Consider the following 11,701-nt stretch of genomic DNA (forward strand, 5'->3'; position numbering starts at 1 on the left):
AGGGAAGCCCCTCACTCAGTGCCCACTTCGAAAAATGTTGGCTTCAGAACGCTGCTGTTTATTTTGATAAATATTAATTGAAAACGAAGCAGTTTGCCCTGAAGCCAAGTTAATGGTGCTGTTGCAGTCCTAGTTTCTGCATTTCTTGACTGATTAAACTGGTTTTTAACTTTGGAACTTTGTCACTGCATCAGTTATTCTGCACTCTGTGTTTGCTGTGGGAATACATGGGCAGCAGGTTATTTGCTGATGATTCAAAGTTATTTTCATCAGTAAAACTGACAGAGGACTGTGAGGTTCCCCAGAAGGCTTTATGCCTCTGTGAGACTGGGCAGCACAATGGATGGTGAAACTCACTGTGGGCAAGTGGGCACATTAGCTAAATTAGCCATGACTTCTCTGATGCTGCAAACCTGCAGGACTCTTGGATGCAGTTACAGTTCCGGGCACTCTCTGATGTATTGAACAGCACAAGATTTCCGAAATTTTTGCTTCTATTACTACAGGAGGAAAGCAAAGATTTTGTTCCCAGTTCCAGAAGAAAACAATATGGTTCTTCTGAACAGCTGTCCCAGGCTGAGACTTCAGAGAAAAGGCCAACCTCCCAGATGGAGCTGCAGCGGCGCCCTGGAACCAGCCCCCATGCACAGCTGGGCAGCAAGACAGAGGACCAGGTAGGTCTATTCTAAAGAGAACTAAACTGGTCAAGGGTGAAGCCTGAGTCTCGTGCTTCAGAGATTTGCAAGCTCACTGACTTTCACCCTACAGCCAGGTCAGCCCTGGGGCCACTGCTGCTGCAGGGTTGGAGGGACATTCCTGCCCATGTGCTTGGGGTATGAAGATACTTCCTACCTCTTTTCACACAGGGGACAGGGTCACAGGGGCATAGGTAAGTGGGTGGAAGGTCAGGTGGCTATTTTCACTCCCTGTGTGATTAGGGGTGAGGAACAGTGCTGGAGCTGCCCAGAACTCTTTCTGTTCAGTGTTCATTGAGAAGCAAACCCAACAGATTGCAAATCAGCTGGGGTGACATCCTGTTTTGCCTCACTCTGAACTTTCCTTTGGGTATAGGCTTGTGTGCAGGGTCTCTTGCCATTGATTTTCGTTTGTCAGTGTTTGGAGCAGTGGGGGGTGAGGAAATCCTCTCTCACAAGTACCACTTTCCTCCCCACACAGAGAACTCAGAGGGGGGTTGCATGAGCCTACACTGCACTTTAACACCGACGGCAGCCCATGGCAGCTGACTTGGCTTTGCAGGGCTTGAACTGCAGGCCCCTGAAATTGTAGTTGCAGATGTTCAGGCTTGGGCTGGACCCTGAGCTTTGGGACCCTCCCCCTCATGGGGTCCCAAAGCCTGGGATTCAGCCTGAGCCCAAATGCCTCTGTAGCAATAAACAGCCCTGTTGCCTGAGCCCTGCAAGCCTGGGTCAGCTGACATGAGCCTGAGCATGTGCATGGCCAAGCCTGGGAAACACCGCCTGGGAACCCATAAAGAGACGAATTTTTTGACATTTGGCTGTTGTTCCTGCAGAGCCTGTCTGTACTGGCACTTAGAGATGCATGACATCTGTCATGAATATGCTTTTTTCGATGTATGCTGTTAGCAAAGTAAGCACTATGCAACTTAATGTGACTGCTGAGAAAAGTGACTGTCAAATGGCATCATGGGGCTCCATATGCATTGTGTCTCCATGAATCGAGATCAGATTTGTCTAATTTGGAAATAAGAAGACCTGTTTTATAACTGTCAATGCCACCAACTCCTCTTCGGGTCTGAGAGTCAAGCTGGGTTCTTTCCATTCCCTGCATCATCACCAATGGTAGTTGTTCTGCAGCCAAAGTATTCCCACAGGGACCCCTTAAGGCTAGGGGCATCTCACGGGTGTCATTAGGGTCATGATCTGCAGAAAATGGGGCTCCACATTCTTAGCTGAGGGCTTATTTTGGCCCTGCAGGGTCACCTATTACTGGTGATGATGCACAAGATGAACCCAGTGCGATTCATAGATTCATAGGCTGCCTTCTTGAGATTGGCAGGTGGAAAACCCTGGAAACTAGTGCCCAGGTTATATCCACTGGGAAACATGCCAGGTCCCTAAGGGATAAATTCCATAAAACTGAGAAAACAGCAACTACAAAACTGTGTTCTCCTTCTGTAGCTCAAGGACACTGATTTAACAAATAGGACCTGTCCCTGGTAAAGGCCATGGTATCACTGGGAAGCCTAAGGATGAGATGGGGCATGTCAGAGCTGTTCCAGTGTAAATACAGAAAAGGGGTAGGATCCACTGGCCAGATCTGACCTTGTCTGCTCCCTCTGAGTTGCCCTGTCTCGTATATGAGGCTGTGGCATTTGCTGCCCCCAGGGGAAGGTAGGAGAGAGGTAAAGGGAGAGGGCTTGGGTGATGGTGGCTCTCCAAGAGAAGTTGTGATCTCTGAGCTGCTCAGTATGTGATGCTGTGGGGTTCTCTCTTCTAGGCCATTTCCCACTCCTCCCAGATGACCTCTAGGAGATGAACTTCTTTCCTTTCACCAAATGAACACTCCATTTCGTGGGGCAAGAGCCAAGGATGTTACCAGCTGCATGGGTGTCATTCCTGCCTTGTAAATGCAACGAAGCCTTCATCTAGCCTGGAATCTGTTTTCTGATGTGATTTGTGTGGGACAGAAGATTAACCAGCACATTTTCCTTCTCTGCCAGGAAGGTGGCTGCAGAGACTTCTCTCAGGGGAACCCCACTTCTCATCTCTGGGCTGAGACTGGATTTGTCTCCACAGGAATATAGGTCTGTATCAGCATGGAAACCCCTCTGGGTCCATGGCCACTGCTTCTGTAGCCTGTTACGGTACTTGCAGTACAAAAGAGAACCCTACATTAACCACTGTAATTTATAAAGAACACTAGACCTACCCCAGTGGCCACAATGCAACTGGCTCTCACAGCTGCTGAGCACATCTGGTTTTTCAAAAGGAACCAAGTCCTTCCACATCTGAAAGTTTTCAGTGTCATGATGAAAGTTTGCATTATTCTTAATCTGCCTCTGCTATTGCTCAGTCAAAACACCTTGCACCAGGAAAGCACAGGATTTCCAAGAACTCTTCAACCACATGTAGGAGGAACGCATTCACCTCAGGTCACATCCCTGTGCAGAGAACATTGCTTAGAGAGCTTCTTCCCCAGGCCTCCTGCCACAGGCCTGGCATGCCTTGCCACCCCATTCCTCGGCCAGAGATTTGATAATACAAGGCTGTTTACTGAGCCAAGCGAAACCGCAATGAACGCTTCCCCCCGCTTGGACCTAGCTGCCTTTCAACCAGAGCTCTCTGTTCCCATGGCCCCCCGAGCCACCCTCCTCCCCCGCCTTAGCTGCCATGCACTAAGGTTCATGAATGGAGCTTTGCACCCTGCATTCAAAGGCAGAACCCTCCTCTCCAAGAGGGGCTTCTCTTTCTTCCCAAAAGGCACAAATGAGCATTGAGCTAAGATGGTATTAATATGCTCAGGCCATTCTCCAGCCCTGCCAGGAATCATCCTGTGCTTCTCCCTTCTGGCCTGAGGCTGTTCTACCTTCTCCCCACTAGCCCTCTGGACAGGGGCTATTCCATGAATCTCCCCATCATGCTCCAGGACAGGGTGGTTGTCTGAATCTTCCTGTCTCCCCTCTGGCCAGGCTGGGAGCCATTCCACCCTGGCTAGGATCCAGGCACAATCAAAGACTATAGACGTGTATTTCCAAGGTCAATGTCCTCAGCAGAAAGAGATGGGGAGGGGAAGGGGACAGAAGCAGACTTCATTGCATTGGCTGTTAGTGCTGCAAGGCACCCACCCTGGTCAGTGAGGGAGAAGGGGGTGCTGCATATCTCCCAACCCGATCAGTGCGGGAAGGGGGAGGGGAGTTGCAGCCTGGCTCCCAGCCTGGTCATTGCTGGGCGGGGAGAGGTGCAGCATGGCTCCGAGCCCGGTCAGTGCGGAGGGCGCGGTGGGGAGAGGTGCTGCCTGGCTCCCAGACCAGTCCAGTGATCTCCTAGTCTGTTTGTTCTCGGGGAAGGCAGTTTGCATGTGAACCACAGATGGGTACAGAGCCCTCATGTTCACATAGGCAACCCCATCCCTGTCCCATCTCCAACTCACATATAGAAACACCTGCTCCTTTCCCCAGACCTCTCCTTTAGCCATCAGGAGTGGCTGCCCCTCCCCATAGGAGATCACCAGTGGGCCCAGCCAATCCAGGGGCTGGGGTTAGGGAGGGAAGCTGGAGCAATAATAGGAGTCTACTGAGCCCCCGTGCACTGTAACTGGGGCACTCTGCACTCAGGCCCAGGGAGGAAGGAGTCCCTGTCAGGTCCCAGGAAACAACATTGCCTTGCCCTCATGCTTGCCACTGGGTCTCCCCAGCATCTGGAAGCCATGGAGGAGCTCAGCCTGGGAGGCTGCTGGGTAAGGGCCAGTTCGCTCAGAGCCCCTGTGCTTGGCCTATCCAGTGCAATGTGAGGGGAGGATTCATTGCCTGACATTCATGCCCTCAGCCCCACACCAGGAGAGCTGAGCTCATTTTGTGGCTGCCTCCTGCCCATGCTGCAACCTCATATGGTAAGGACAGCAGAGCCAAGCATGCCCTGATGACAGGAGTGTCCTGAGCCTTAGTCACTGTGGCGAAGAGAGGGGGTGATCTGCTCCCAGAACAAATATCTTACTACGTAACATCTCAGGGCTTCCCTGTAAGACTGTTAGCTGCTGGGGAGCAGCCTGCTGCAGATACAAGTCTGTGCTGCTACACTGCAGACTGGCCCACCTGTGGGGCTCAGGCCCTGGGGTCCATCTGACACCCTCCCTCACACCTTATGTAGCACCAATTCCCCTTGGGGCCCACTGCTCCAGTCCCTCTACTTTGCGCCATGTGCTGGGCAGAAGGAGTCCTGCAGACTCCTCCACCTACGCTTTGAGGCAGCTGCAGTAGGCTCTTCGCCCTCTGCTGGTAGGACGCCCTTGCGTAGAACAGTTTCCTCCCCACCCTCTCACAGCCACCACGAATCTCTGCTGAACGGGAACGAGGCTGGAACTCAGTGTTTGTTGACAGCGTTAATGCTCCACACAATTGCCATGTTTGTTCCTTCCAGGGGTGCGGAGGGAGGGTTTAGCCTTCACTTGCCTTCTTTCCTTTTAAGCTGGGCACATCCTGTCCCATCACACCTGGAAGCAGCAATGCCCTGAACCATCACTGGACCCAAATTCCCAGGGTACCCCACAGGAGGCAGCGCTGTGTGAGCAGTAAGGCAGAAGTGCTCCCCAGGCCGTCCAGCCGGACGAGCAGCACAACCACATCTGGGTCGTGGCTGGTTTCATTCTCTTGGGAAGGGTGATTGCACTTTTGAGTTGACTCCGCTCTAAGCATAGTCAAAGTCACAGTACAAGGCTTTCGTTGTATGCTGGTAATAGACCAATCCTTGCTCTTTACCTCTTTCCCCCTTACTTTCCCAAGGTTCATGGCTAAAATTTCAACAGTGCTGAAGTCACTTTGAAGCCTAAATCCCAGTGCTCTCACTGGACCTCGTCTCAGCAGTGAGTTGGGCTATGTCATCCGTGGTAAATGGCTCCCTGGGCACCAGCAGCATGTGAGCCCATCCTCCAAAGGCTTGTTCTTCTGCCATTGTGCCTCTGTGCCAGTCCCTGCACTAGCTTGCTGCTGGCTGAGCCTGCCCCTCTGTGCAGGGTTAGAGTAGCTCTCTGAGCCTTGCCGTTCATGCAAGGAACTAGCTGAACCATTCCCATGGCCACCAAGGGGCATTAGCCTGCAGTAGCTCATCCCAGCCTCGGTGAAGGTGTCTGTGCTGTGGCTGTTCCCCTGCTGGACAACCCTTCTCAGTGCCCTCGAGGGTCACGTACCCAGCATAGACTCTGTGGTTCCTTCCCAGCCTTTCCTCATTCCCGCCCTGCCTCAGCTGAGTACAGGCCTGCCACTGGCTCTTTCCAAGGCATTCATTTCACTCCTTACTGGGGCAGCTTTGAGGTCACCAGATGCCAGTCGTGTACCCACAAGTCCCTGCCTTGTCCTCTAGCCCTCACAGGCTCCCTCTCTAAGATGCTGTGCAGCAAAGTGATTTTGGCCTTGATCCAATGAAACTCCTAAGTATGTGCATAACTTTCAGCCCAAGTACAGTCCCACTGACTTCAGAATGAAAGCTACACACATGCATAGATGATTTGCTGGATCAGGGCCTTGGGCAAACACAGCCAGCAGTGATCTCTGGCCTTGCCATTCCTCAGCTTAATGCCCCTGTGTCTCCTGAGGCGGGAGCTGTGCTACATGCACCATCACTCCAGCTCCCTTCAGTCTGCGCAGAACCTGGGCAGGAGGACAGAACCTCGTTCCCTTATGTTGCTAATGAGGCAGAGTTCACACAGCCCCTGCATCTGCTCCCACTGAAGCCAGAGGGGGTGTTGCCAGACACGTCACTGAGAGCAGGAATGGGGCCATGCTACCTTAGATGCAGTTATCCATACACTGGGTAGTGGTCTGCCTGCAAACAGGAACTCCCCATTTGGACAGCCATAAAACTCAAGCCCCACAATCAGCACAGGGGGGCAGCTCACCTTCCCTGCATTTAAACTCATTTCTGAAATTCAGGTCCAATGCGACCACTGCCCTTTCCCTCTAACGGCCTTGTCACCAGAGCCAAGGGCAAATGCAGTGAGCCTCATCGTTAACTCTGAATGGTTCCAGCTCCCGTCAGAGCCTGTCCACACACAGCATCAGCAGCCTTTCAGCTGTGGACAAGAAGCACTGGAGTGTCCAGTGCCACTTCTACACTCCGCAGGAGGGTCCTATGGAAGCCAGACACAGTGGATCCAGTGCTGTCTCCTTACTCCAGGGCCCTGGGGCCCAGAGAGAGGAGCAGATAAGAACTTGTCTTCAGTTATCCTGGCCAGTAGTTTGGACTGTTCATTCACTACTTTAAGACATATTATTTGGATTCCTGTTCTTGAACAGAAACAATCTCACTACCATTTCACTGGTTGTAAATAATGAATGTAAATGTCAGTCAGTAACTGTAGGTTGTGGGTTATTGTCTTAACAAATCTGAGATTAACTCTGAGCGAGAAATCCTCATTGAAACCTAACGGGGACATATCCCCTAAACCTGAGTGCAATAGGAGCTGATTGTATTATTAAACTAATATGAATGATTTCAGGAAACATGCTATTTTACTCAAATTGCACACTTTTGAGAACAGCTGTAAAATAGAGTAAATATTTGTAAATATTGTCAGCACTGGGGAAATGTTGTTTGTAATTGTAGCATATGAATATGGTGGGGTTTCCATGGACTTGATAATGCTGAAAATGTGAATCAGACATTCAGAGAATTCCAAAGTTGTAACTGTATTTGTTGCCTGTGGGAGTGTGTAACTGTTGTTCTCGTCTCCCAAGAAACACTTGAAAAGAAATCCAACCCTTTATATGCAGACCACTCCTCCCAGCTAGAGAGGAGGTTTTGGCAAAACTGGTATTTACCGAGGGGGTGTTCACACTGCCACGGACAGCCTCAGGCCGGGCCTGCTTCAGGCACCTCTTGGACTAGGTGGTTCAAGAGTAGCTCCCTTCAGCTTCCCTCCTGTCTGGAAATGAAGCTGCAGCCATCCCTGGGGATGCATTGCGCAAGGTATGGCCCCTCCAGTGGCTCTGGAAATTCAGGAGTCTGAATTCCTGATGTTCATTGCTGTCTCAGTCTATCAGTGCTGGGAATTGCCAGGTACCAGCTCATTACACATGAAAGAGGCAACAGGAGGGCTATGATGCTGAAGATGCTCAGAAAAGCAAGGAAAACAAGGAATAGGGTGCATGTGGCTCCGGTGGGTGTCTGGGGGGAAGGATTTACACAGAGTGAGAAATAATTAAACTAATGCCCACATTTAATAGAACTAGCCACACTCACCCCACTCGTGCATAAAGACCATTTACTGCGCAAAAGGTGAACAGTGATGTAGCTGCTTTGTAGGGCATACAGCACAAGGGATCAGCTAACTCTTCCTTGATTATCCAGTGTGCACTGGGGAGGCATCTTTGCCTTGCTGCCATTCAGCCCCTGAGCACTCCAGATAGTGTGGAATATATTTTTAAGAGACTAAATACATTTTTTTGTATTTGTAGATGTTTGATTGGGGAACTGGGTCCAGTCATGGTGTTACAGGCAGATAGTAAACCAGGTATCTTTTCCTTTTCACATATTCCTGCTAAATTATGTGAGTCCAATTCAAGTTAATTCTTTTCCGAGGTTCTATTATTTACAGTTCCCCTCTACTCCAGACACACCAAGAGAGCTACCAGCAGTGTCCTGACTCTCACAAAACTCATGTAAGCATGTTCAGCAGGGGAAAGCCTGCTCATTCCTCTCCACACTGCTTAAAGATGGTGCTCACCTCCTACCAGTTATATAGTGCTCCTAGTCTGCATGCCAAGTTTAAACACAGTTTATCTGCATGTATCTCCTGACTGATGCTGTCAGCTCTACAATATGTAATCAATAAAATTATCCCTTTGTACATGTTATTGGGTTATGTGTGATTTGGGGCTGTAGTGGTTCTCTTACCCATCTTGTTTGTGACTTGGCAGGTTTTTAGTTTCTCCATCTATGGAGTTGACATGACCTCACATCCATGCTCCCACAGCAAACTGAAATCAAATTTATTAATGTAGCATCGTAGCCCTAGGCTATAATTCATATCAAACAAATACATGTTTTAAAATCAACACTGCTCAATAAAATTAACACATTTTAAAAACACAAAAATGAAAAACGTATGACAGCTCTTTCCTAAAATCAATTACACCTTTAAAATCAACCCTCCACCATCAAAAAAATATACAAAAATAAACTAACAAAAATACATTATTTCCTCAGGGTCATACAATTGGTGAGGCCTCATCTGGAGTACTGTGTCCAGTTTTGGGCCCCACACTACAGAACGGATGTCGACAAATTGAAGAGAGTCCAGCAGAGGACAACAAAAATGATTAGGGGGCTGGAGTACATGATTTACGAGGAGAGGCTGAGGGAACTGGGATTGTTTAGTCTACGGAAGAGAAGAATGAGGGGGGATTTGATACCTGCTTTCAACTACCTGAAAGGGGGTTCCAAAGAGGATGGATCTAGACTGTTCTCAGTGGTGGCAGATGACAGAACAAGGAGTAATGGTCTCAAGTTGCAGTGTGGGAGGTTTAGGTTGGATAGTAGGAAAAACTTTTTCACTAGGAGGGTGGTGAAGCACTGGAATGCATTACCTAGGGAGGTGGTGGAATCTCCTTCCTTTGAGCTTTTTAAGGTCAGGCTTGACAAAGCCCTGGCTGGGATGATTTATTTGGGGATTGGTCCTGCTTTGAGCAGGGGGTTGGACTAGCTGGTCTCCTGAGGTCCCTTCCAACCCTGATATTCTATGATTCTATGAACGCATCCTTTCACACACATTTTTCTTGTATTTGCAGGCAACCAGGCAAATACAGTAATAACCTATATAATCACTACAGAAAAAATACTCTAGTTTTTGAGCTAGTGCAGTAAATAGTATTTGTGCTAGGAATGGAACTCATAATTTATCTTCTCAGATGACAGTACATATTACAAGCAAGTAGAAAGTATGATTAAATCTTCGACCTAGCCAGACCAGTGCGGACAAAGATTGACATGATAGCTCTCAAAAACAATATACATCCTTTCTAGATAGAATATCTGCATAGTTTGGAAACAGCCATAAAGACCATCCCTTATGTACTATTGTTCAGGTTAGCCAAATATTTCAATTATTGATATGCTCTAAATGAGAAAGCCCAGTGGCCATATCTGCTGTACAGATAACTATAATGTCCAACTGTTTGAAAATACCTTCTGTTCTAAGCTTGAGTAAAGATTTCATGTTCTTACCTGCAGTCCAAGCCAAGTCAAGTTCCGAGAAGCCCAAATGATACAGCTAGATTCTCGCTGGAACGTATCAAGGGAGACTATGCCAGACTAGGGAAGACGCTTAAGGAAATCGAGGCTCAGGTGATTTTCAGTGGGATTCTGACTGTTCCTAGAGAATGGCAACAAAGGTGTGACAAGATTATGATGATCAACAGATGGCTCAGGCAGTGGCGCTGTAAGGAGGGCTTTGGGATGTATGGCCACTGGGAAGCATTCATGGACGGAGAACTGTTCTTTCGGGATGGACTTCACCTGAGTAAGGGGGGAAATAGACCTCTAGGATGGAGGAGGCCCAACTGATCAAGAGAGCTTTAAACTAGGAATCTGGGGGAGATGTTTGGGAGATGTCCAGGTAATCTCCATGCTGGATTTTAACATTGAGAGGGAAGAAAATGAAGTAAGAAAGGACACAGCCATGGGTAGGAGAATGGACATAAGGAGGAAGGGTAGTGTAGATACCAGTCTAATAGGTGATAATGGCGGTAGAATGTCTGTGCCTAATAGGGTAAAGAATGTGAGAGAAGCCAAACAGCAAAAATGAAGATGTTTATACACTAATGGGAGGAGCCTAGGTAACAAAATGGAGGAACTAGAGCTACTGGTGCATGAAATGAAACCACGTTTGATAAGGTCTGGACATGCTGCATTGTCAGCAAAGAGGGTACATATGAATTTTAAAATGATAGTGGGGAAGAAACCTGGATTGGAGTCTTTAAGGCTGGGGCAGAGATTGTAGCCTTGAAACATAAGAGTAAGTAATGTAGAATATTGCAAACTATGGCCATGGCTATTAAATGGTTAAGACAACACGCCATAAAGTTGGCGGGGCAAGTAACATAAAAAAAGATAGAGTTAAAAGAAGCTAGAGAAGCAACAGAACCCTGGAATGCTTTCGCTCTCCTAGCAGGCCGACAAGTAATCCAGAGATATTTTACTCTAAGCACAAGAACAGAATGAAACATCGGAAACAGCAGTAGAGAATCTGCAAAAAAGAGATGTGCTGTCCCCTGTTATAAATATTGGTGGTCAGCAGCAGGTTTCAGGTAGCTATCCTGTGCCTAAAGAATGGGGAGAGAAATGGAAAAAGGTACTCCTAGGAAAATTAAAAAATGAAAGAGGGCCACTGTGCTGCAACCACCACCATATAGTAAAACCCAGGTTCCAGGAAAACCTAAATCAAGACCTAAACTGGTACCTATCTGAACAGGAGAAGTAAGTGCATGGGAGGGAGAAGTAGCAAACAATACTTTCACTGGACTGATAAATCAGATGAAGGAAAAACTTGAATAGTTCACAGAGCACATTAGGAGACAAGAGCTGCAACTTGATTGCAGAGGGGTGGATAAAAAAGAATTTCAAATTGAAAAACTGAGAGTAAGTGATGTAACACCTAAAGTTGATGCATTAGCACATGGAATTGCCCAGAAACAGTAAGTGCAGCAGGCAACGGCACTCCCGCAATCCATTTGGCACGCACACAAAAGCAGCACACACTGGGAGAACAAATTCAGGTTTTGCAAAAGCAGGTAATAGCCCACACTCTCCTCTTAGAGCGAGGATAAAAACCAAGGGTACGGGTTCCCAACTGAGCCCCACTCCTCGCTGAACCTTTTTCTCAAATATTTTTACATACCGGTTAAGTTTTCCTTTATATCCTTTCTCAGTTTGCTAAACTCGCTGCTGCTGCCTGTACTTTAAGCGTATGTCTACACTACGAAATTAGGTTGATTTTATAGAAGTCGATT

At 48.1% G+C, this 11,701-nt stretch overlaps 1 protein-coding gene across 2 annotated transcripts in view; it reads left to right on the forward strand.

The window, feature by feature from the left end:
• The window catches only part of LOC141974671 (5-hydroxytryptamine receptor 1D-like), a 146,462-nt gene extending 137,936 nt beyond the window's left edge, over window positions 1-8,526 (forward strand). The window contains exons 7-8 of one of the 2 annotated variants that reach the window (XM_074934593.1): window positions 507-674; window positions 2,479-8,526. In XM_074934593.1, the coding sequence (XP_074790694.1) occupies window positions 507-674; window positions 2,479-2,517 (207 nt within the window). In that variant the 3' untranslated portion in view covers window positions 2,518-8,526. The remainder of the gene's footprint in view (window positions 1-506; window positions 675-2,478) is intronic. The other variant, XM_074934592.1, reaches the window with a different exon arrangement.
• The last annotated feature ends 3,175 nt before the right edge of the window (window positions 8,527-11,701 follow it).

This window comes from Natator depressus, chromosome 19, assembly GCF_965152275.1.
Source record: "Natator depressus isolate rNatDep1 chromosome 19, rNatDep2.hap1, whole genome shotgun sequence".
Taxonomy (NCBI): Eukaryota; Metazoa; Chordata; order Testudines; family Cheloniidae; genus Natator; species Natator depressus.